This window comes from Syngnathus floridae, chromosome 17 (genome assembly GCF_059516105.1).
Source record: "Syngnathus floridae isolate MCC-2025c chromosome 17, RoL_Sflo_1.0, whole genome shotgun sequence".
Classification (NCBI taxonomy): Eukaryota; Metazoa; Chordata; class Actinopteri; order Syngnathiformes; family Syngnathidae; genus Syngnathus; species Syngnathus floridae.
This window is the reverse complement of record NC_142429.1, coordinates 5373431-5397702: the sequence shown is the minus strand read 5'-3', so window position 1 is coordinate 5397702 and position 24272 is coordinate 5373431. Positions and strand designations below refer to the sequence as shown.

Below are 24272 nucleotides of genomic sequence, written 5' to 3'. Positions count from 1 at the left end.
ACATGTCTTGTTGTTGCCGTCTGCATGTGTGCTGGTAATCTGATTACTCATCGTGGTCCTCATCTATTATGACTGCGCGGCGTGCTCGTCCCTCATTGGTCAGACGCCGCCCTCACGTGACCCGCCTTGAAGCGGTTGCCGCCGTCAATATTAGTAGTGCGACTGGCGGCCATTTTGTCGAGGGTTACTGTTTCGGCCGTGAGCTCGTCTTACGCGACTCGGGTTACCGCGGACACGTTGGGGCGGGCAAGCAAGGGCCGATTTGCCAAGTGGCCCATGGCGTGACATGGACATTTTTCAGAGTGCATCAACTATATAGGCCACAAAATAAAAAATTCTATTCAGCGATTGGACAGTTTTCACTGAATCACTTCATAACAATTTTTTTTGTTGATATTATAGGAACTCTCTAGGTCCACTGTAGTAATAACAGATCCATATTTGAGTACTTAATGAAATCCTTATCGAGTGATTATGAAGCAGGAAATGTTGCCCGATGTGGCGTGTTGGGTGTCTGTCATATGTCACATGACACCGCAACCTTGAGGGAGCACATGACCCGGCTGGGGGGTCCGCCTGGGGGGGTCTCAGTTGCTGATATATGGACGCTTGTAACACACAAAAGACATGCAAGACAAAGACCCCCCGTGGCCAACAATTGGGACCACAAGCACTTCAACCTGCAGTTTGTGTGTGTAGTATGTTCGTGTACATGCGTGGGTGTGTGCGTGTGTGAGTATGTTTGTGTGTGTGTGCATGTGTTGTGTGTGTTGTGTTGCGTGTGTGTGTGGCGAGGCAACAAGGTGCAGTAAAAGACATTTTATTGTTTGGAAAAAAATAGCATTAAAAAAGAAGAGCCAATCAATCTTGAGGTTTGCTGTCAGTGATGTCACAGGAACAAACTCAAGTCCTGTAATGTCTTCTGACGTTTCTGAACGTCCCGCACGCGTGTTCAGAGGTCACGGGACATTTTCTCTGACCAAACGTCATCACTTTGATCTTGTCTTTCAAAGTCCACAAAAGCTTCATTTGGCAAATGCTAACAATTGACAATGTGATATTTGTCCATTGCGATGGGAAGTTGAGCCTGAGGAGGCGGAGCCAATGCAGGAAGTTGGTATATGATGATGATTTTCGTTACCTTGAAGTTGATCTGAGTCACATTAGTGGACTAATGTTGATCACTTAGGGTATTGAGGTTCAGGGTTAGAATCTGAGTGGTTGTTCTTCGACTTCCTCCCGTTAGCGTGTTAGCATGTTAGCTTCATTGAAGATCAAAAACTTAATTGTGCGTATATTTTGAATGATATACCCTGCGATTGGCTAGCAACCAATGGAATGTAACCCGCCTTTAGTCCAGTCGGATAGAACAGCACCCTGAAATGGAGAGAGAGCCAGAGAGAGAGTGAGAGAGAGAGAGCGAGAGAGTTGTTGGAAGCATGGATGGAGGGATTGTTGGTTGAATGAAAAAGATTTTTGAGATCTATGCAACCAACGATCTATCATTCTTGGTTAGACAATGGATATTTTCTCTCCTGGATTATGAATGTTGGATGGATTATTGGATGAATGCATGGAATGCTGGATGCATGGATTTGGGCTCCATCTCACTGAGTGTAGATAAGTGAAAAATGGACATAAAAAAATGTCATGTCAATCATGTGATGTAAACATGAAGTCCCATGAGTATCAAAAGTTTGAGGCGCGGGGTCCAGGCGACCTCAGAGCAGGGAGTACGCAGGGGGTTCTGCGAGGTCAAACAGTTGCTCCAGATTGACGCCGGTGCCACACAGGAAGTCGCTGCGCTCCGGCTCCGCCTCCTCCTCCATCCAGGGGCTCTCCAAAAAGGCAGAGCCCAGGAAGGACTTTTGGGACTCGGCTAGCGCGTCCGCGTCCCCTGCGGGGCCACCGGCTGGCACGCTCAGCTCATCCTCTTGGATGACGGGCCCCAGGGCGTCGCCGGCGTCCAGGCTGAGCTCGCCACTGAGCGCCGAGTCCAGGACGGCGTCCCAGTCAAAGTCACCCTTGAGAGGGCCACTCTCCTTCTGCTCGTCCGTGGGGAGCAGCGGGGAGCCTGGGCGGCGGGAGGTCTTGCCTTCGCCACTCCTGCGACCTGACTTCCTCTTGGTGCCGCCCCCAGGTGTGGGCCAGGACCCCAGCATGGTCCCCTGGGCCAGGCGGGCGTCCCAGCTCTGCTCCGTGGCCTCCTCAAACTCCTGCAGGAGTCGCTGAGACTGGTCATCAGCACGCAGAATGCCGACGGAGCTCCCGACGGGCGTCGGCGTGGCTCGCCCCAGCCGGCCTTGCAGTGCGGGGTTGATCCTGACGGGTGGCATGCGGCGCTTCTTGTAGGCGCCGCTCAGGAGGCGTTCGGCGTATTGCGGGTCAATCTTCCAGAAGCCGCCCTTGCCGGGTTCATCCTTCTGACGAGGAACTTTGATGAAGCACTTGTTGAGCGACAGGTTGTGGCGGATCGAGTTCTGAAAAAACACACGGCTTAGCGTCGCAGCTACAAACATGTTAGTAGCCAAACCTTGCTAAGTGACACCCGTGCTTGCTAGTGGAATAAAACAAGTACGCCACACTATTAGCATTCATGCTGACCCCCCATGCCCCCGCTCTCCACCAGTCTAAATGGAATTTCTGACCTTTGTTAAATATTATCTGCTCCGTGGTGCCACTACAAAACCAACTTCATCAATCATTTATGTGGCAAATTGAAGTTTTGGTTGAGAAAAGACAAACTGCACAAAGTCTTTCCCACACACTTGAGCTTGATGCTGTGTATGTGTGTTTAAGTGTGTAGTGTGACTGCACCCATACCTGCCAGGTGGGCTCGGCATGCCTGAAGTAGCAGAAGTTGTCTGTGATCCACTTATAAATGCCGGCGAGCGTCATCTTGCTGTGCTTGCTGTGCTTCATGGCCATGCAGATTAGGTGCGCGTATGAGTATGGCGGCTTGATGCCGGCGTCCGTCTTGTAGTCTACCTCGTCTGGGCAGTGACCACGAGCCACGATGGCGGGCAGTGGCAGCAGTCGGCTGTAGGCGGCCGCTGTGGGTTTGCCGGGCGTGAGCGGCGAGCCTGCCGAGGCTGGGTCGGCCGCAAGCGGGGAGGCGGGTGCCTCCCAGCCCAGTGGGTGGTGTCGGTGGGGGGGTGCCGGCGGTCGGCCAGGGGGGACGCCGCCCCCCGCGATGGAGAAATCCTGCAGCCACTGCAGGCTGGTCAGGCTGTCATCCAAAGTGGCAGTGCCACCCCAGGACGCGCCCGCATCCACCGCGCCTGCCTCTGCTGCACCCGCCTCCGCCTGGGCCGCCGCTGCAACCAGAACCTCCTCCAGACCCTCGCACTCCTCAGGACCCCATTGGTAGCACGACTCCATGCTCATCAGCGACGTGACGACTTTGCCGTCCTCAACTTGACTGCAAAGGTATGAAGTGAGTCAGTGAGTGAATGAATGAGTGAGATTTGAACAATGGACTCACGTCCTCAAACACATTTAAGTGAGAAAATGAGAGCATGACTGCATGAGGTCACGTGTCAGTTGAGCGTCCCGAAGTGAGAACATGAGAATGAACGCAGTGAAGTGAGAGAGGAATTGTTAACGTGTGAATGAGTGCGTGAGGACTCATTTGAACACAGTCAGTTTCTCTTCACACCTGCGCGCGTGCACGCCTCGCTCGCAAATTGTTGCGCGGCGCAACGTTTTTATTCACATCGAACAAACTGAACTTGTGAAGATATTTTTAATTATGTTCACGTATTAAACTTGTTAAGGGAATTAGAACTGTAACATGACAAACTTTTGCGCTTTTTTCACGTCGAGTCGCCGCAATAAAAAAACAGCATTAAATGTCGAAACGAAATCAAAAGAGTAAAAAAATTTGATCTTACCTGCAGTCGAGCGTCTCTCCTCCGTGTGAACTGCGCGCGCGCCTCCTGCCTGCGTGTGTCTCCGTGTACGTGCGTGTACGTGCGTGTACGTGCGTGCGCGTGCGAGGGCCAACAAAGAGCCACGCAAAGAAACGAAGACGACTCGCAGCCCGCAGTGCCACTTTAATACCTGAACACGTAACCGGAGCAACGGCGGATGCGCCCCCTTGTAAACAATCTGCCGCGCGCCCATTGGCCCGCCCGTTGCCATAGAGACACACCGACGCGGCCAACTCACGGCACGCTTCCACGCTACGACTGCAGAATCTTCCATCCGTCCTCCTCTCTGTGGCCCATTTTACGACTTTTGAGTTTCTTTGGGGTCGGGGGTCGAATCAGTTTTGCAAGTTGAAGCTTTTTGTTTGTCTCGCCAACGTACAATCCTTCTTCCTTATACAGGACTAACGTTCCCAAAAGTAGAACGTTTTGTTTGGAAACGTGTATTCAGTATTTTGGCGGTCAAATGAAATCATGAGATCGTTTAACATGACGTATTTTCTTGCATGTGACGTTACTTTCAATGTTGAGCAAAGTCGTCATTAACACCAAAAATGCTGTACTACTGCACTTTTGTTTTTACATTGTAAGACAATCTGTAGATGTAATAACAATTATTTAACAAAAGAGGGCAGTACAGCATCATTTTGTTTTGATTGCTCGTTTTATTGGGATAGCGTGTAGATATTTCTGCCATCTAGTGGTGAGCTAATAGAATGCAAGAGTTCGTTGGATTTTGAAGCACGCACAGACCGAAGTATTGCTCTTTCAAACTTTATTTCAACTTTTGACATCATTAGTTCATCTCCGGTTTCCCTTCTTGGTGGTCAACATTCCGGTAAAAAAATAAAACTTAAACCAGCAACCAGCGGCACTTCCCATCATGCCTCGCTGTGTTATTAAAGTGAACGTGCAAATTCTGTGCCGGTGTAAATGTGTGAAGCGGGTCTTTATCTTCATCAGATGCCGTCAACTGCGCCTGCTTGTGCCCGCCACTCGGCAACAAAGAAGGTGAGTGAGCCGGCGAATCCCAACACGACCATGATGACGAGCTGCCAGTGCAGCAGAAGGAAGTTGCTGTAGAAAAATGCCACTGCCGCCAGGATGGACTGAGGAGCAAACATAACAGCAAGGTGACACCTCTGTGACCTTCAAATTTCTATTGGGTCACTGGAGAAGGGAGGCACGTTTGAAAATCAAACCTTCCCACCTGAATGAACTTGAAGGCGGCGAAGGCGGGGGCACTGTTGTTGCGGAAGGTGAAACCGATGATGCTGAGTAGCTGTGTGTTGAAGCAGCTGTCGCCCAAGCCCAAGAGGAAGCTGCAAAGCAGCGCCACGCCCACACTGCACATACACAGTGGCCATGAATGTCATCAATTTGGAATCATACATAGTTTTGCATGTGGTGTTGCGTTTAGAGCCGGTGGAAGGCGACCTGGGCCGTATGTAGGCAATGAGCTGGGTTCCTTCCTCGGGCGCCAGAGGAGCATCGTCGGCAATGTTGATGAAGATGAGGTAGAAGGCCACGTAGTGCGACAACAGGCCGAGCAGCACCACGGGATTGCGGCCAACGCGGCCGCTGCCCTTGGTGAGCGCGCCAAAGGCGCCCCCGCCCAGGATCTCGCCCAGGCCCACGCAGATGCCCGACAGCCCCATCAAGCTCTTGGCGTCCGCTCCCAAGCCTGTCATGGCGCCGATGCATGTGCCGTACACGCCGCTGTAGAAGGTGAGCTCCACACCTGCCGGTACACGCGTGCTGTCAACGTCAGCCGTCAAAGGGGGGGCACGTCAGACGGCAAGTTGTGAGTCACCTGTGTACGCGATGGACAAGCTGAGCAGCAACATCTCCTTGGTCACCAGCATCTTGCACACCCGCACTGGGGAGCAGGAGGACAGAAGCAAGGTCATTTAAATTAGCTTTTTGCGCCTCATTAAAAAACATTGAACTTGAGAATCAACCGCGCATGTACCAAAAGCGTCCAGGGCTTGCGAGCAGATGTGCGAGAAAGGCGAGCTGTAAAGACAAGTTGAGAGAAAAGCTGAGAAAAGGCCAATATAAAATATTGTCAAATTGCAATTTCTTTTCTTTTCTAATAACACAGTAGGCGTTAAACTAGTAAAATTAGCACATGATAAAAAATAGTTACTTTGGGCGTTGGGGTAGCAATGCAAAAAAAAACAACAAAAAAAAACAGTCGCCATGGCAACTGCAAGATATCGCAAGCTTTGTTTTTGCAACGTCATTAACATCATCCTCATGCCAACAGGTACCCGGATGTACTCTCGCCCGAGTCGGAGGGCAGCAGGGCCTCCGATTCGTCGCCAGGCGCCACTTCGGGGTCGGGCTTCCGGATGAGAAAGAAGAGGAAGCAGCCCACCAGGCTGATGACCGTCAGGGAGATGAACACTGTCTGCCGGTCCTTGTCTGCTCACACGCAGACCGGGGTCAAACTTGCATGGCAGCGCGTCTACACCTGCGTGACCGGCCTCAACCTACCTGAGATGTGCTCGTGTCCGCGCCAGGCCAAGAAGATGAACAAGTTTCCAAACAGTAAGCTAAAAAACACACGCACGCCATTAACAGAAGCAAACTAAGTGTCCAACGTCACACGCTGTGCAGCTCACCTGAACTGCAGCAGCGCCCAGAAGACGCCGCTGTTCCTGCCGATGGTACGCGTGTCCGAGTTGAGCGCCAGCACGTTGCCCTGCGCCGTCCACAGCACGGCGGCGCCGATGCCCACCAGCACCGAGGCGGTGTAGAAGCTCCACGTGTACGGGTAGACGAAGACGGCGATGTAGGCGCTATACAGCAGGCCGCTGAAGAACATGGATAGCTGTGCACCTATCACCGCCACCACCGATGGCGCCAGCAGATTGCACCCCGAGAACACGCCGTAGATCACCGCCATGCTGGACCGCACACGCACACACAAATTAGCAGCCCCCCCATAATGCGGCATTTGTGGACTCTTACCTGGTGTATCCGCTGCCATGGAAGGTGCTGCTGTTGAAGCTCTTGATGACCGTTTGCTGCAAGAAAAAAGAAAGGGTGGTGTGAAAGCTGGAGTGACGGGTGGCGTCGGCACCGCCTACCTCGATGTTGCCGCATGTCTGGAAGGCGGTGAAGATGAACATGAAGGCCACGCCCAGGACGATGACGTTGATCAACTTCTTGCCGTCAGGACCCATTTGGAAGCGTGTGCGTTGGCCTCACAACATCTGACGACGACAAGATGTTCAGTGTGCAAGGAGACCAACTTTTGTTTCCCCACAATTTAAAAGCCTTCGCAGGTTTCTTCATAACAAAATGCTTTGGTCAAAAGGATCAACAATTTTCTAACTCGATGTAGTGTGGCTGATGGTTATGGCCTTCTGTTATCTTTGGAAGTACTCCATAATGATCTGACCCTAACCATCCGACCTTTGTTTATTTAATTATACATCATTTTTGATTTTATGTTGTCGCCTTTCGCAAAGATTGAAAAAGGTAACAACAAAGTACGGAGCAGTAAGTACATAAAGCAAAGTTTCCAAATGGAGGAAGTCAACGTAAAAAGTCATGAGAAAATTATTAAAGTACCGATGGCTGAAAATAATATGAGTGCACTTGGCACCACTGGAAGATACATAAACATTGGTGGTAATAGAAGACATAAAAGTGGATGTTGATTTAAATGTACGTGGAAATTAAACGTATATTTATCCACTTACAGAGCAGGCGGCGATTTTGTCGCTTCTTTGTCGCCTCTGGAATGCCAGATGCTGGCTAAACTAAATTAAGCTAATTTTAACAAGTGTCATCGATTTCTTGCGTATGGACCCAAAATACACCATGACGGAACCAGCCGGCTTTTCGTAAAATTGTCCTCACAATCCCAAGCAAGTCGAAGACAAATCCGAAAATATGAAATCACGTGAGCTTGAGAGGACGTCACCTGACCCTGAACGTCACAAGCTCAGCGCTACTGGCATCGAATGAATATACAAACCGCGATGAGTGAATCCGCTATGTTTATAATCGTCCATTTGATGTGTAGATTTGTTTTTTAACAAATACGGCAAAGAGACACCCCACGTTTCCGCTTCCGGGTTAAAATAAATATTTAAACTATCACACGAAATCTTAATATATAGATTTATGAGTCGATAGATTGATAGAGAGAGAGAGATTGCAAGACATCTGTGTGCGTGTGTGTGCGTTTTTTGTGCATCTAAGTGTCCGTCCATCCATCGTCGGTGTGTAACGTTGCACTCCCTGAGTCTCGCGAGAGTTCGTGGAGGGTAGCTTCAGCAACCTCAGCAGACTAGCTTCTAGCTAGTATCTCATCTGTGGCGAGTGACTGTTGCTCGCAATCTTGTTCTTCAGCAACAACAAGAACAGCAAGAAGAAGAAGCAGGAGCAGGAGCCTCCCCATGGGACGCCATCGCGCCGCTATGCGTCCACACTTCCGCGCTCGTTTCGCTCGGGTTCGGCCCCGCTGACGGACGCCTGGACGCGGCTGTGATTTGCAGGTAGTGTTGGTTGATGCTCCTCGTAGGTTTATTAATAGCCGCTAGATACTGTCTGCTAGCAGCTAACCGCGGAGCTAACGGCTAGCCTAGCTCCACAGTGCATTTGCCAAGGCCAACTGCTAAGCGATGGCTTCATATGTGACCCTCGGACAAAACGTCTTCCAACAAGACGTCGCTTCTGTGTTGGGATAAATGGCACATTTTTGGGGGCGGGGGCACATGCTTTGTGTTTTTGTTCAGCTGAATGAGCAACACTCGCTTTGCTAGCGTGAGCGAGCTAAAGTCAGCCAGTGTTATTTACCTCACCGTTACACGTATCTGCATGGTGAAAACGGTATATCAATACTTACTAATAATCATCAGCCAGATATTTCAAAGACAATTCCAGTGAGAAGAGTATAATTTTACTCTGACAAATGTAAAAAATGACTATTCTAGAGGATTGAAAATGCATCCATTTCTGGCCATCTCGTGAATATTCAGTCAGTAGGGGTTGAGATTTTAGGGGCGACCTATTTTTTGTTGAACCGGAGATTCAGCATCTATGTAACTTTATTTATCATCATTTTTTGAAAAGGTTGCTGTCATTGGGATGTTTGTATTGCAGAGACATCACAACGATATTATTTATAATTAAGTCAAGTCTTTGCGTGAAACAACAGGTACCAAATATCACAATTTGCAATGATTTGAAGGCCTACTTCTAGGAAAGTAACAATTATATAACTGCATCAAATAAAGTTATATAATGTTTGCTGCCCTACATCATTTTTGTAAATTTTTTGTAACATGCGCAGAAAAGAAATGTGAACAAATACATAGTAAGTATAAAGTATGCCACAGGAGGCATTTGTTGTTGATAAAATTCATGGAGTGTTGGAAACAATGGAATAGTATATGATGATAGTACATGTCATTAAAGTTGTTTATAGTTGATGTTGTGCACGTGTGTGATTAGTTTTTGTGTGTTTTTGGATCAGGATGCAGCCTCCCACGTGTGGCCACGTAGTTACCGTCTGACCGCCACCAGGAACCATGGATGTTGCCGGGATCATGTAGCCGCACACCGTGGGCTCCCATGAGCACCGGACTCGGCACTCCGCTGTAAACCATCGGACGCACGTGCGGCGTTTCCTGCACCTGTACGGCCTCGCAAGTCAGGACTGATCTGATTGGTTGTTGTCGTCAGGAGGATGAACGGCTCGCTATTAACTCCCCCCAGCCCGAGGGCAACAAACTCCTCCCCTTTGCCCCCGTCTCCCTCCCCATCGCCATCCCCACCGTCGCCCTCTCTGCTGCCCCTGTCGCCACGGCCGCCGCCCCTCCCGCCTCTGATGAGCCCGCCACCCCCAACCCACCCGTCCTCGCTGTCGGACACACCCACTCCTTCGCCCTCGCCCTGCCTCAGCTGGACTGAATTCTGCGAGCTTCACGCCCGCGTGGCGGCCGGCGACTTTGCCCGTCACTTCCGGGCATTTCTCTTGGAGAACCCGCACTACTCGTCTGACTCGGCCGCTGCCTTCTGCCGCCGCTTCATGGATCGCTTCGTCCGCCACTTCCAGAGTGAACTGGAGGGGGCGCCGCCAGTCGACGGCACCTCTGGCAGGGAGGAACTGGTGAGCTGGGCTCCCCAGTCAGACGCCACCTCCCTGGAAGAAGAGGCCGCGTCCCCCTCATCGGTTTCTGGGGTGGCTGTCCCACCCTGCCCCACCGCGAATGTGGCACGGCAGGCCTCTAAACAGGCACCCACGCGCCTCCTGCTGGACGGTCGCAGCGGTGACAGATTTCAAGATCCCTACGCCCACGGCCAGGTCCTGCCACCGTCTTCGTCGTCGTCCTGCTGCTCATCTGTGGGCGGCAACAACGGCAGGCGAGACGACAGGGGCGGTGCAGCGGCCGGCGGGAATGGGGATGCGCCTGCCCAGGAAGAGGAGGACAGTTGGCCGGGTGCAGCGTCTGTGGGGGAAGAGGTGGAGCCGGACGAGCGCGAAGCCGAGAGCGGCGAGGCGGACTTCCCCGATCCCTCATGTGCACCGAGCACCCCCCCGCCCGGTTCCAAAGGCAATGGCTCTGGCTCGAGCTCTAAAAACAAAGTGAAGAAGCGCTTCTCGCTGCGCAGCGTGGGGCGAAGCGTGCGTGGGAGCGTGCGAGGCATCCTGCACTGGCGAAGCTCGTCCAGTGACTCGGCACAGAGCCCGCTGCCCGCAAGCTACAGCTACACCCTGGGCATGCAGGATGCCACTCCGGCCCGGAATGCCGCTACCCAGCCTCCGACACCCACCTCCTCCATGCCAGTGTCTCTGTCCATGCCCCTGTCCCTGCCCCACTCGTCTTCATCCTCGCTGCCCCCCTCGTCCTCCAGCAGCGCCACCTCTTTGTCGCTTTCCGACGCCGCCCGGGACCGTCGGCGGAGCAACGGTGAAGGCGGGGAGAAGGACAAGTGGAGCCACCGCCTGGAAAAACTGCGACTTACGCGATCCCCGCCTCCTGTTCTCACCCTGGGCGCCGCCGCATCTGTGCTGCCACCCAGCTGCGCCAACGCTTCCGTGGCTGCGCCCAGGAAGGTGGGACGGTTGGTTCGGGAAGGCGGTGTGAGCGTTAGTTCATCTAACGATGAGTTGAGCGGAGGTCACGGCTTCCCAGGCTTTTCCTTTGCTCTCCCGCATCACGGCCCCGACAACAACAACACGGTGGCACAGGCGGCCGCGGCTCCAGGTGTGGCTGCAGTGGGCACCGGCAACGTACCCTGGAGGGGCGGGCGTTGGCATAAGTGTCGTCTGGTCCTCCGAGATAGGGAACGGGAAGGCGAGCGTGGTGATGAATACTACTTGGAATTCTTCATTCCACCCAAGGTATGATGATGATGATGAGGAAAAATGAAAAAAATAACAAGGATGATGTTTGCGTCCATGTTTGGCACTGTCAGGCGTCAAAACCACGGCGGACAGTGGCATGCGGCGCCATCGTGGACGTGAGGAGCACGACGGCGCTGGAGGTCCCCGACAAGGAGAACAGCTTCCTGCTGCAGGTGAGATGTTGACATGTGAGCTGGCGGACGTTTTTACTGGCCTCTGCATTTCTTTGCGCTCATCTGTGCTTTTTTCTCAGCTGGAAGGCGCTGTCCAGTACGTGATAGAGACGCGAGACGCCATCCAGATGAGGGCGTGGCTCAGCGACATCCGCAACGGAATCTGTCTCAGGTAAGGAGCTTCATGTAGCAAACGATGGACGGCTTGTCACATGGCATGCGACTGGTGACGGTCTAGTGCAGCTAGCATGTGACGTGGCGTGCGTGATGTACTGCAAGTAATGTGGTGTGGGATGTGACACATTGACAGCAGGCAGGAAGACCCCGACGGCCCGCCGGACATCAGCGGCACGCCCGAGAATATCGACCGTCTGTCGCAAGGTGAGCACGGCCAAATGCACAATCGTGGTGGCACTTGCATGTTCTTTAATGCCGCTTCCTCTTTCACACTACCGCAGTGTGCTACGGCGGCGTGGCGGGCTCCTCCCCTCCGATGGAGCCTCTTCCACCCGAATTGCCGCCACGAGCCCCTCTGGACGACCCTGACGCGCGTGTTCTTGGAGGGGGTGGATCTAGTCTGGGTACGCCCTTTGCTGAGACGCCGGATGCCACAGGTGATGCGAACGATGCGTATTTCCGAGCTTCTCAAAGCGATTGGGCGGCTGGTCTGATGTCACCGTGTGGGTTCCCATACACAGGCTCCTTCCTGTTTTCCGAGCCCACGGTGGGTGACGCGCCGGAGCACCCGCTCAGCGAGTGCCAGTGGTTCCACGGCACCCTGTCGCGCCTCAAAGCGGCCCAGTTGGTGCTGGCAGGCGGGCCGGCCAGCCACGGCGTCTTCCTGGTGCGCCAGAGCGAGACGAGGCGCGGCGAATACGTTCTCACCTTCAACTTCCAGGGGAAGGCCAAGGTCGGTGCCTCGCCATATCCATTTTTATGACGAGCTCACATACACACGTTGGCTCTCGCTCACTCGCATGTTCCCATCACACGCGCTGACTAACACGCATAGACACATTAGATGCACTCGATGATGATATGCGTGTCGTCCTATCCGGCAGCACCTGCGCCTGTCGCTCAACGAGGACGGACAGTGCCGCGTGCAGCACCTTTGGTTCCAGTCCATCTTCGACATGCTGGAGCATTTCCGCGTGCACCCCATCCCGTTGGAGTCGGGCGGTGCCTCCGACGTCACGCTCATCAGCTTTGTGGGTGCCGCTGCCGTCCGCCAGCCGGGTACGAGCCGGAGCGCGTCGCCCCCACCTTTCCTCCTTTTCCGCCTTTTGCCGCACAACGGCCACCTCCCGCCGCCACTCCCACTTTTGACATCTTGTTTTGTTTGTCCGTCACTCGTCCTTGCAGGCCGGGACAGGGCGGGCAGCCGGCCTACCATCTGTGATGTCATCACCACGCGCCATCCCGACTCTCCATCAACCCCCATCTCTGACTGTGTGTAAGTGACTTGTGTGTGAGGGACTTAGTGTGAGTGTGTGACTGAGTAGATAGTGAGGGTGCTTGCATTAGTGTGTGTGAAAGTGATTGTTTGTGAGAGAATGTGTGTGATTGTTGGAGGGAAGGAATGTGTATGTGTGTGCTTGTGTGAGTGCGTGTGTGATGTTGGAGTGGGTGTGTGAAGGCTCGTCCATGATTGGCTGGATTGTTTGACGATGCAAATGTTGGAGAAAGCCTTCCTGCAGCGTGTCCAGAAGCCACAAGGTGGCGCAGATGCACTTCCTGTGAACCAAACAGGAAGTAGAAACGTTCAGCGTGAGAGTTGACTGTTTCCATAACAACCATGGGTTCCATGACTCCTCCTTCGCTCCCGACCTCACTTTCTTTTGCTAGCCCACTTACTCCAGGCGCATTTAGACGTTTTTCTCACACACCCCTTTTCATTTTTTCGCAGACTTGACCAGCAGACCCCGTAGCCCCCCCCAACCGCCCCCAATTCCACCAGGACGCCCGCCGCCCCCGACGCCACCCCAGGAGAGAGGACGAGAGACGGAGCCAGAGACGGCGGCTGCGGGAGGCAGCGGCGGCAGCGGGGCGGGAAGCGGCAGTGCGTCGGAGGACTGGGACGACAGGGACACTCCGTTGCGCCAATTAGAGGCGGCAGGTGTGGTGGAGGGAGAAGAGCTGGAGGCCACCCGGGCACCCCGAGCCGTGGACAACCAATACTCCTTCTTCTGAGGAGGAAGTCGTAACACTAAACGAGCGAGAGCCAGACCAGACCAGACGGACGCACGCCGAGAGCATCCTACAACACTAACAAGCTCCGCGCCACTTTGGGCTTGGCGTACACACGTACCTCACACGACCGCCACCTAATCTTCACAAACACCTCATTCAAGCCTGCGTGCGTGCGAGTCATTGGTTTCCCGTGTGTGTGTGTGAGTGAATGTATGTCAGGGGTCACCAACCTTTCTTAAACCGAGAGCTACTTCCTGGGTACTGATTAAGGCAAAGGGCTACCAGTTTGACACAGACTTCTGAAATAGCCAATTTGCTCAATTTGGCTTTCACTATGTGTTAGTATTGTCATCTCCAGTTCACATGTAAGTGTGATTTTAACAAGAATAGCAAAAATACAGTCAAACATTGTTTTTTTTTTTAACCACAATCTGTTCCAGAAGACGGTTCGAGAAGCGAATCGGTCGAATTCCGAATCTATTTTACCATTACAAATAATGGAAATTTTTAAAATCCGTTTCAAGACAAAACCCCCCTGCCTTTTTTAAGCATTTTTTCATTTGCGCATCTTTGTCCGATCGCGCAACTGCAGCGCACCGCCGAACGCGCAACCGTAGCGTGTCGCCCACTGCGCAACTGCACCGCGCTGGTCGCATTATTGTGACAGAGCCGTCGCTGACATTTTGAAAATATTTTAAAAGTCCTGATGTACTTTCCAAAATTTAAGTGGACTTAAGTGTGCAGGGAGCTTAATTTTGTCCGATCGCGCAACTGCACCGCGCTGATCGCATTATTGTGACAGAGCCGTCGCTAAAATTTAGAAAATATTTTTAAAGTCCTGATGTACTTTTCAAAATTTAAGTGGACCTCAGTGCGAAGGGAGCTTAATTTCGTCCAATCGCGCAACCGCAGGGCGCCGGACGTTCACTGTCGCATTGCTTTAAGAGCGTCTTTGTGTTTGAGGATGGCTTTACTGCTCCCACTTGCTTTCTTTGGAGGCATGATTAGGGGTTAATACAATCCTCAAAGTAACAAAAATACAATAACAACGGAGTCAGTCGGCATCCGGGCCACGCGGTCGGGGTTTCTCGGGTACTCCCGGCTCTTCTCGCGAAGAGCCGAAGCAAAAAAATCTGTTCGAGAAGCGGGACGTTCGAAAACCGAGGTTTGACTGTAAAATAAATAGAAGCAGCTCACTGACAAGTGCCGCGATTTGAGCTAATTTTAGAACAGTCCTGCGGGCGACTCATGCGGTCCTCACGGGCGACCTGGTGCCCGCGGGCAACGTGTTGATGACCCCTGATGTATGTCATCATGTGTGTTTTAATGAATGTCTGACTTTTTGTGCGTGAGCGCTCATATTTACCTGATGCGTATAAACCCAGCCGATGATGTCATCTCATCATCCGGCACCTCTCGGTTGGTCGTGTTTTTGTTGTTTTTATTTTTTTACCTCAGCGTCTCTCAGCGAATGGTCCGTCTGGTTGCTGTGGCTGTCCACGCTGTCAAGAAGAGTATTGAATTTGTTTGTCTCAAAACTTTCGTGCCCTGTGTGCTTTTTGTTTTTTGGGAGGGAGGAAGGGGGCAAACAGGCACGCGTCTCTTTCATACATTCAGCAAAAACTTTACTACTCGTGCCTTTTCTGTGTCATCTCTGCTCACTTTAGTGCTTACGTTTTTTTGTTTCATTCTTTATATTTTTTGTTTGTTTTCTTTAAATTCCAGACGTGGTCTGTCTGTCCGTCGTGTTTTTGGTCAATCTCTCAACTCTTTGTGCCTTTCTTCTCTTTTTGTCGTCGCTGGGACCGCGTGTTGAAGGCGGCGGCGGCTGTGCGCCTCCGCTTGTTAGTTTCAGGTACTTCATTGAATTTGATGATTATAATATAAATATAGTGATATGTTAACACCGATTGTGTCTTTATTTTGTTTACGCTTATGTGCACTATAGACACACATCGAATGGACGTTGATGAGGGGAAACACGAAGCGAAACATTAACCAACTAGTCAACATTTGTTAAGCAATGCACGCGCAAGGGCGCTGCCAACCCAGTGGTTATCACCAAGATTCATAGTAAGATTAAAATGTATTTCAACATAAGCATGTGTATTTAAAATCCACAGCATTGTGGTTTTTTTCTCCATACATTCTTTTAATCTGAGCTTAAATTTGAAAAATACGGTAAATTTTGGGCATAAAAATAATGCAACAGATTTCGATTTTCAATTGAAAAGACAAGTTAGAAGGATTGATCATTCATTTGTATAATATATCCGTAAATTATTGAGAAACTTTTTGCGATCATTTTGCCGCTATCGACGAAGTGCGCCGCAAATACCGTGCGCGCGCCTCAATGCTTGCGAGACAGATGATTGACGGAGCTGCTGCGCACGCGTGCGGTGCCTCCCGTCCATGTTGTGTCCGCGGAAGGAGGGGGCTAACTGCTAACGGCTAGCCTGGCTCGCGTCCTCCTTCCCTTTCTTTCCTTCTTATATTCTTCCGTCTCCTTGTTCTGGTCGGATGTCGTGAGGAGATGTCCTGGGCTCGCTGCCCCACCAGGCGGCCACTGAGCGCCATCGAGGCTCCAGCAGCTCTCCTTTAACCTAAGATAAACTCAGCTAAGCTAGGCTAACGTTAGCGCGCGACGATGAGCGACGAAATGTCTCCTGACTTCGTTTTGATGCGTCTCCTCGTTTCGGCGGCTGAGTACGACCACCTGGAGCACCTGGACCGGCAGCCTGAACACGTCACATCCGGCAAAACTGGCCTGCCTCACGGCCGGTTCGATGTGGATTCCGTGGGTCCCACTCCAGGCCTTCTCGGGTCGGCTTCTCCGCACTACAGCTCGCCTCTGCCCGGCAAAGGTGAGCTAGAAGACCGGCTGCTTTTGCCGGAGGCACCACCAGGCTCCGAAGACGAGGACGACTTGGACTTCCCCGGCTCTGGGAGGGCTGGCTCGAGGGCGCAGTTGATGGTGTTCCGGAACCGGATGTTGGACTTCGGCCTGGAGCAATCCCCTTTGGAAGGGAAGGAGACCCGGTGGGTGGACTCCTTGGAGTCGGGCTCCGGTTCGTCCAGGGCCGCGGAAGAGGGGGATGTCTGTTGCGTCTCGTCTTCTGAGAAGAACCAATGCGAAACGTCTGGGTCGGTCCTCTGCCACCCGCTGGCTAATTGGCCTCAGATGAGTCTGGGAAAGAACTGTGGCACGGGCGATGAGGAGCTGCTCCTTGCTCTGAACCCGACACCGGACCAGGTGGCGGGAAAGGAAGGTGATGATAGCGTTGCGGCCTCCCTCCCTCGGTGCTCCTGTCTCCTGGCCGCCGGGGGGATGGCACCGGGCGAGGATCCAAGTGAGACCAGTGATGCCCTTCTGGTTCTGGAAGGTTTGGATGCGGATGGCGACGTCGGAGACTTGGGGCGGTGTAGGAGGGTGGAGCCCGTGTTCTCTAGTGGAACTCTCAGTGGGCTGATGCAACAGGTCCACAGACTGGCGGGGGAGGCAGGGGTCTGCACCCATCAGACGTGGAGGACCCCCACAGCCATCCAAGGCCCCGCTGGCTCTCTCCCAAACCAGATCACTGACTGTCTCCAAACATCCCCTGCCAGCCCTCTGTCCCCCACACCAGCACCACGACATCGCCCGCAACATCAATCCCGCTCTCAACCCCAGAGCCGGGCCACCACCCCAAAGCTGTGCTCGGCCACTGGAGGCCGTTCAGCCTCCCCCCTGGTGGTTCTGGAAGGGGACTTGGCAGGTGGGGACAGGACGCCCAGGGGCAAGTCCAGGAAAGGGGGGTCCCTGAAGGTGCGACTTAGTAAACTGTTCCGGACCAAGAGCTCGTGCGGTGGGACGGGGGGCCTCCTGGACAAAAGGCCGTCGCTCGCCTCGTCCACTTCGTCGGGTGGGAGTCTGGTGGACGTGTGGGGGTCTGCCAGATTGTGGGGGTCCACCTGCAGCAACATGGAGGACGGCGGCAGGTAAGAGGTCTACGGTGAAGCGGCACGGTTGTTGTGACACGATAACGATCACTTCCTGTTTGTCAGGCTGCAGACGGCCACGCTGACGTGCACGCCGCCCTTCACCGGTGAGCACACCTCACATGATAACATGTAGCAACCTCCTCTCTTTGAGCACTAACCCTTCCTAATGGTGATGTTACTTCCTGACTTTTGTGTGATGTCACTTCCTGTCCTCTATCATTCTCTCTCTCTGTGAAGGTGAGACGGTCTCTCTGGTGGATGTGGAGATCTCTCGGAGGAGCTGTCTCCACCCCCCGACTCCTCCACCTCCACCCAGACGAAGCCTCAGTCTGCTCGGTACTTCGTAATTTCTGCTTCCTTTTCTACTTTTATCTGCTCCTCCTCTTCTCCCATTGCTTAGTGTTCCATCAAGTGCCTGACTAAAATTGAATTTTTTTAGGTCAATTTTGTTTTTGGGCCAAAAAAAATTCAATTGGCTTTTAATTTAATAAATGGGAAATAACTCGTATATTGGTCCTTTAATGCTCTCAGATGGAGAGTTGTGCTTGCCGGTGAGAAGGAGAAGTTGCTGTCAAAACTGTCATCCTGTTGATGAAAACAATTCAAACATGATCCACATGGAGCCAACCAAAAATGTCATCTGTGTTCCCTCAGATGATTTGGGTGGTCCCCCGCCTGCGCGAATTCCGTTGTCCGAGTGTGTCGGTGGAGCGTCGATGCAGTCCCTGCCCCCCCGTCCCATGGGTGTGCCCCCCTCCCTGAGCACCATCCAGCACAGCTTGAGTCTTAATGGTGGGTCAGTTCCTGGCTTGATTTGATCATGCATTAGTTTTGTATTTATTATTATAATGTGGGGGTGTAAATAGTTGTTTATTGGCTGGAATAATTGATAGGGTAATAGATTATAAAAAGACTGGCTAGTGACAAGCCTGCCTCTGGCCCTGACCTTGCCGCCATTTCTTCTCAGACTCGTTCCTGCGGGGGCTACCCAGGCCCGTCCCATTGCGGGCCGACGCCCGGCACCTGCCAGCGCCCCGCCCGGCGCCCCGCCGTCCCCTCAAGCGTCCCGACGCCGGCAACTTCGCCACCAGTCTCCGAGAGCTGGAAAAGGTCAGGCTGGACTACGGTCGCGTGTGGTGGCGCCGCCGAGACGTTTGCTTGACAGTTTGCGTGTGCACACCGTGCAGTGTGGCTGGTACTGGGGTCCCATGACGTGGGAGGACGCCGAGATGAAGCTGAAGGGCAAAGCGGACGGCTCCTTCCTGGTGCGGGACAGCTCGGACCCTCGCTACATCCTCAGCCTGAGCTTCAGGTCGCAGGGTGTCACGCACCACACACGCATGGAGCACTATCGAGGTAATGCGCGCCCCCCGCATGACGCCGCTACCGTGGCTGACCTGTGACGACTGGCCTGTGCCCCCTTAGGGACCTTCAGTCTGTGGTGTCATCCCAAGTTTGAGGACCGTTGCCATTCAGTGGTGGAGTTCATCGAGCGTGCCATCATGCACTCCAAGAATGGGAAGTTCCTCTACTTCCTGCGCTCCCGAGTCCCAGGTAGGCTGCAGAGGGCACATCCAGCTTACTACATGACATCCACACCCGCCCTGCCTCTGCTCCATGCGCTTTTACTTTTTTCAGGTCTCCCGCCCACGCCGGTGCAGCTCCTGCATCCCGTGTCCCGCCTGAGCAGCATCAAGTCACTGCAGCACCTTTGTCGCTTCTGCATCCGCCAGCTGGTTCGCGTGGACCACATCCAGGAGCTCCCGCTGCCCACGTCAGGCTATGCCCACCGCCCCCCCACTCCACCTTTAGGGCTCCTGCTGAGTTCTCTTCTCTTGTTCGCAGGCCGCTCATCGCCTACCTGCGAAAGTTTTACTACTACGACCCTGAGGAGGAGGTCAGCCCCGCCAAGGAGGCCGGTGACGCACAAACGTAGCAAATCAGCGTGCCGACTAGTGTGAGACATTTAAAGTAAGGATCACGTTCCATAACCATTTGATGTCAACAAACAGCTTGGCGAGGCAATTTTGAAGAAAACAATAAATTAGGGCAGTAACTTTTCAACACCACTGTAATTGTTATTTTTTTGGGGATATCACAGGATGAACTTGAAGCTGGACAGCCAATCAGCTCCCTTGCTACGTCCTCTATCAAGTTTGGACAACCTTTCTTCTCTGAGCTCTCTGACTGGCTTCTGTCAGCGGGTGGAAAAGAAAGCACTCCTCCTTGGCTTCTGTTGTTGCCGCCGGGTTTTGGCTAAAGACGCTAACTGCGTGGCTTCCTGGAACCGACAGAATAACAGGACGTTTACTGGACGTTGACGCTCTCGCATGTAAAAGAAGCCCAAGCCGCGTCCATCCCGGTGAGTGACAGCCAGGAAGTGGGCGGGACCCGAACATTGATGATGTCACGTGACTCGTGCTGGGACACGCCTCAATGATGATGTCATATTTGTGAGCTGTCAATAAATGTAGGCGGGACTCTTCAGCCTGCTTCCTATGTGTGTGTGTGTGAAAGAGTGTGAATCCAAAGATCAGATTAATGGATAACGGGGTGCAAACAGTGCGGGGAGCTGGGCCTAAATACGCAGGAAACTCAACATTTTTCAGGTTTCATTTCAGAGACGCCATGCACAACGTCAACAAGCTGCTCATTATCTTCGTCAGCCTCATCTATGTGGAGCGTGCACGTGAGTCTTGCGCACACACGCAGGGGCTAGGAGTCATTATGCTATTAAAACATTTCAACAGTGATGCTCCCTAGAAACCAAAGTGCTGTATGTCATAATGCATTATGTATTTTATCCTGGTCATTGTAGCCCATTTCATGGAGAGCTGGCTACACCCCTTAAAGGCGCATAAAAATGAAGGCAACATTCAAACAGCAGTTTCAAATTTTATTTCAAATTCTTTGAGTTTCCCACCACTTACAAAATGAGTAGAAAAGGGATAAAAGCATTATAATTAGTGGGGAAATTGTGTTAGCATTTTTTTTTTAATCTGCTCAGATGCAGGTATTGGACTATTTAATGAGTGCACAAACGTTCAAGTGAGCGCGATTGCAAAAGCGAAATATTGCACAGTGATGTGCTTGACAGGTTGTGATGTCATTTGGCATTAGAAATCGCCATTTAGAACAAAGTCTGAAAAAAAACAAAGTTTTTCAGCTTTTTTTTGGTTACCAAATTTCTAATTTTCCCGTGTGTTGAATTCCTGGAATGGATGCACACACATGTATGTCCTCGCAGTAATGATGACTCACGTGCTTGTGTGTTTTGACTGTGTGTGTATATAGAGGGTGTGAGGTGTTTTGCACGCTTCGAGCGGTCATCAGCCATCTGTGACGAAGAGCTGGGTGACCTTGATGAAGAAGACTGCTGTCTCAACCCTCACTATGCTTACCTTACACAAGATGGAGACTGTCAGTCCTGTGGGTCAGTACGCGAACACACAAACACACACACACAGTGACGTCATGAAGCAGCCATGTGTGTGTGTGTGTCAGTCCTCCAGGATGGTCTGACTGGTCGGCATGGTCACCGTGTACCACCTTGTGCGGGGAAGGCGTGACCCAGAGGAGCAGGATATGCTTTGGCATCGGCCAATCAGAGTGCAAGGACGCTCAAAAGAGGCTGGAGACCAAACCTTGCAACGGAACCTGCTGTGGTGGTACGCGAGCATGCAATTGCTGGATACAAAACTTATACTGTGTGAAGGTTTATGATGTAGGCGAGCACTCATTACCTGTCATCACAGTTGTGTGTTTTTCACAAAGCAGCAACTGGTGTTACTTTTTTTTGACACACATGCGACACATATGCGGGAATCAAATTAATGGTGTCGGGACACAAGATAGGCAAGTGTACACTATCAGCGACTCCCACCTGGTGTGACTTTTCAAGATGAAATTTTGTGTGCTTCAGAAGGGTGGAGTGCTTGGTCACCGTGGTCTCCGTGTTCCGTGAGGTGCGGAGAGGGCGGAGTCAAGAAGCGTGAAAGGCACTGCTCCGCCCCTCTCGAGTGCCTTTTCACCTGCACAGGTGCCACCGAGATGGAGATGTCATGCGATGGTCTCGGCAAGTGTCCAGGTAGCCTTCGACTTGCACATCATCATTATGACAGTGCTAATCAAGACTTGAGCCCAATACTGTGTGTGCTGTGCGTGCGCGCAGTGCACGGCGGCTGGTCGTCGTGGTCATCGTGGTCGCTGTGTTCTTCCAATTGCGTGCGCGACGCCGCAGCCCCACCGTACAGACAGCGTCGTCGCTCCTGTTCCGACCCCGCCCCCTCCTCTGACACGGCGCCACCTGGCGACGCTTGCCAGGGAGCCGACCTTGAGCAACAGAAATGCAACGATATCCCGAAATGTCCCGGTAGGTTGGCGGCGTGGTGAGCAAGTGGGCAGCGTGTCAGTCTCGCAGCTGCAAGATTTTGGGTTGGAATCTGAATTTGCTCTCTTTGTGATGCTTCTCCTTAGTGGATGGCAACTGGGGGGAGTGGTCCCTGCCGGGACCTTGCTCCACCCAGTGTGGGGAGGGCCTTACATTAGCCATCAGACAGTGTGATCAGCCCGCGCCCAAATATGGCGGACGATTCTGCGAGGGACCGAACGCCCGCACCTCAGTGTGCCACATCATCTGCGCCGGTACGCACGCATGCACGCGTGCGTACACACACACGCATGCTAAAATGAGTGTGATTGACAGTTGATGGGTCCTGGTCCGGTTGGTCCAATTGGGGCGAGTGTTCATCTTCCTGCATCCCGGAAGGCGGAGTTCCCGTCAGGACTCGTCAGCGTGCCTGCTCGAGTCCCGCGCCTTCTCTCTATCCTGCAGGTGAACGTTACCATGACAACAGCAGCCACACGCCATTTCTATTAAATGTCACAATCACCAGCATTGCTGAATGTAACTCTAAACATATTTGTGTGTTTGCTTGGTATTTCCAATTTTAAATGGAAAAATTGAGCATTTTTTCCTTTAAAGGTACGTGTCATGTTTTTAAATCGCCTTTTTTTTTTTTTTTTATTTAACAGTATTGGGATTACATTTGCTCTGTAATTTTAGTCTTGCTTCCTATCACATATACATATATATGTGTATTTACTGCATATATGTATACTCACACAGTATTGTATGTTCATTATATATTTTATATTATCCAATAGGCAAGGGTTGCCATGGCGACAGCAGCTCCGCAGAGCCCTGTGTGCATCTTCCGCATTGCGCCGGTACGACAGCTATCCGGTCTGTCCCACACTGTGTCCCACCGCCTTGACGTCTGTCCATTTGTCGGCAGTGGACGGCACGTGGGGGCCCTGGTCGGCCTTCTCAGACTGTCCCGTCACCTGTGGCGTCGGACTGGAGGTGTCGCGCAGAAACTGCGACAGCCCTGCCCCGAAACACGATGGTCGGCCGTGCGTCGGCGACCACCAGCGGACTCGCTTTTGCAATACCGACGTCCACTGTCCAGGTGCATCCTGTCTGCTCTTCCTATGTCCTCACTAGGCACCTGTGATTTGCGATCATTCTTGACCATTTTCAAGTTTTGAATGTTTCAAGGCCACACCGTATCTCCAGTTGAACTGAGCGTGTCCCGCAGTGGATGGCATGTGGTCGGAGTGGTCGGCATGGGAGCGTTGCACCTATCCCTTCCGGGACCGCGTGATCCGCTGCAAGAAGATTGGCGGAAGTCAAAGTCGCGAGCGCCGATGTTTGCATCGGGCGCACGATGGCGCCATCTGCGGTGGAGACGACCTCAGCCTCAGCCAATACAGAGGATGCTATGACGTCGACAGCTGCTATGGTTGGCATGCGCGCGGCATTGAAAACAGCTTACATGTTTGGTAGTGTCTGATCTTGTGTGTATGTGTGTGTGTGTGTGTGCGTGTATGTGTGTGTCAGTTAAGGGCAACTGGGATGGCTGGGAGCCATGGTCTTTGTGTAAGCCGTCATGTGGAGGGAAGTCTCGGCGCATTAGGAATAGAAAATGTTTGGCAGACTACAAGGACTATCGGTAAGAACCACGGACATCTTGAAATAACCTGGACACGTAATGCGATTTTTTTTTCATTTATGTGTGTATGTGTGTGTGCGTGTGTGCGCGTGCGTGCGTGTATCAGCCCCACCATTGGTCGTCTGGATCAACCAGCCGTTTTCGTCGGGACGCCTTTGTTGGACTGCGGGGATGTTCCACCAGGGGGCGCCACGCAGGTTCAGACTTGTGTCAATGTGCCCGACTGTTACTGACGTGATATGTTCTCAATAAAATTGTGGCGCATCACTGGCAATAACAAGTTATTGAAGCGTTCCTCTTACAATAAGAGAGTTAGTGTGCATTTGAAGAACGGAAGAAAGCAATTTGTTGTGGAACACTGTTTACATTTGCTGAATAAAGCAAGAACAAACACACTTTGGACTGTGGAGAATCGACATTTGAGTCACTTGTGTGGACATAAACTTGATTCCAGATTTAAACCTGAAAGTAATTCAACTTTATTTTGCTCTGGAGAGAATCTTGAACAACCTCTGACTATTGTGGAAAAATAATTGTGTGTGTATGTATGTGTATATATAAGAACTTGTTTGATACAAATAAATTATCTAAAGGTAAATCAAACGAATTTTATAAC

The 24272-nt window shown here is 52.2% G+C and overlaps 5 protein-coding genes and 1 long non-coding RNA gene across 13 annotated transcripts; 4 read left to right on the top strand and 2 right to left on the bottom strand.

The window, feature by feature from the left end:
- Positions 1-804: 804 nt before the first annotated feature.
- Positions 805-4353, bottom strand: foxj1a (forkhead box J1a). Its single transcript, XM_088357028.1, has 3 exons — positions 3894-4353; positions 2824-3421; positions 805-2480 (listed from the first exon to the last, which is right to left on the bottom strand). Exons 2-3 carry the CDS (start codon positions 3385-3387, stop codon positions 1722-1724), a joined length of 1323 nt encoding a protein of 440 aa, XP_088213154.1. The 5' UTR covers positions 3388-3421; positions 3894-4353; the 3' UTR covers positions 805-1721.
- LOC148383862 (uncharacterized) lies at positions 1084-7658 on the top strand. Of its 2 annotated transcripts, none has more exons than XR_015853259.1 (4): positions 1084-3429; positions 4893-5657; positions 6199-6482; positions 6552-7658. It is a non-coding gene; the product is annotated as an uncharacterized LOC148383862 (long non-coding RNA). The 2 variants fall into 2 exon arrangements; XR_015853258.1 differs by lacking the exon at positions 1084-3429 and adding an exon at positions 4067-4767 and having other exon boundaries at positions 6552-7657.
- mfsd11 (major facilitator superfamily domain containing 11) lies at positions 4688-8424 on the bottom strand. Its single transcript, XM_088357027.1, has 11 exons — positions 7643-8424; positions 7025-7150; positions 6906-6961; positions 6557-6841; positions 6429-6487; positions 6203-6356; positions 5902-5945; positions 5743-5808; positions 5367-5670; positions 5140-5275; positions 4688-5038 (listed from the first exon to the last, which is right to left on the bottom strand). Exons 2-11 carry the CDS (start codon positions 7118-7120, stop codon positions 4889-4891), a joined length of 1350 nt encoding a protein of 449 aa, XP_088213153.1. The 5' UTR covers positions 7121-7150; positions 7643-8424; the 3' UTR covers positions 4688-4888.
- On the top strand, positions 8190-15565 carry sh2b1 (SH2B adaptor protein 1). Of its 3 annotated transcripts, none has more exons than XM_088357019.1 (10): positions 8190-8443; positions 9424-11295; positions 11370-11471; positions 11552-11643; positions 11785-11852; positions 11930-12085; positions 12170-12381; positions 12533-12707; positions 12834-12924; positions 13378-13417. In XM_088357019.1, exons 2-10 carry the CDS (start codon positions 9637-9639, stop codon positions 13397-13399), a joined length of 2577 nt encoding a protein of 858 aa, XP_088213145.1. In that variant the 5' UTR covers positions 8190-8443; positions 9424-9636; the 3' UTR covers positions 13400-13417. The 3 variants fall into 3 exon arrangements, with proteins under 3 accessions (XP_088213145.1, XP_088213144.1, XP_088213146.1); XM_088357018.1 differs by having other exon boundaries at positions 11782-11852; XM_088357020.1 differs by lacking the exon at positions 12834-12924 and having other exon boundaries at positions 11782-11852; positions 13378-15565.
- Positions 15566-16017: 452 nt separating this feature from the next.
- On the top strand, positions 16018-20143 carry LOC148383859 (suppressor of cytokine signaling 7-like). Of its 2 annotated transcripts, XM_088357021.1 has the most exons (10): positions 16018-17639; positions 17706-17746; positions 17880-17978; positions 18297-18434; positions 18610-18752; positions 18830-18998; positions 19068-19196; positions 19281-19416; positions 19488-19613; positions 19744-20143. In XM_088357021.1, the coding sequence occupies exons 1-9, from the start codon at positions 16309-16311 to the stop codon at positions 19576-19578; spliced, it is 2277 nt and encodes a 758-aa protein (XP_088213147.1). In that variant the 5' UTR covers positions 16018-16308; the 3' UTR covers positions 19579-19613; positions 19744-20143. The 2 variants fall into 2 exon arrangements, with proteins under 2 accessions (XP_088213147.1, XP_088213148.1); XM_088357022.1 differs by lacking the exon at positions 17880-17978 and having other exon boundaries at positions 16019-17639.
- LOC148383858 (properdin-like) lies at positions 19857-24051 on the top strand. 4 transcript variants are annotated; one of them, XM_088357026.1, is made up of 13 exons: positions 19857-20004; positions 20264-20331; positions 20937-21075; positions 21147-21310; positions 21565-21729; positions 21814-22014; positions 22119-22286; positions 22348-22476; positions 22809-22871; positions 22940-23113; positions 23243-23446; positions 23545-23656; positions 23763-24051. In XM_088357026.1, exons 2-13 carry the CDS (start codon positions 20271-20273, stop codon positions 23887-23889), a joined length of 1707 nt encoding a protein of 568 aa, XP_088213152.1. In that variant the 5' UTR covers positions 19857-20004; positions 20264-20270; the 3' UTR covers positions 23890-24051. The 4 variants fall into 4 exon arrangements, 3 of the variants coding, with proteins under 3 accessions (XP_088213152.1, XP_088213150.1, XP_088213149.1); XM_088357024.1 differs by having other exon boundaries at positions 19858-20004; positions 20252-20331; XR_015853257.1 differs by lacking the exon at positions 19857-20004 and having other exon boundaries at positions 20184-20331; positions 23203-23446; positions 23763-23800.
- The last annotated feature ends 221 nt before the right edge of the window (positions 24052-24272 follow it).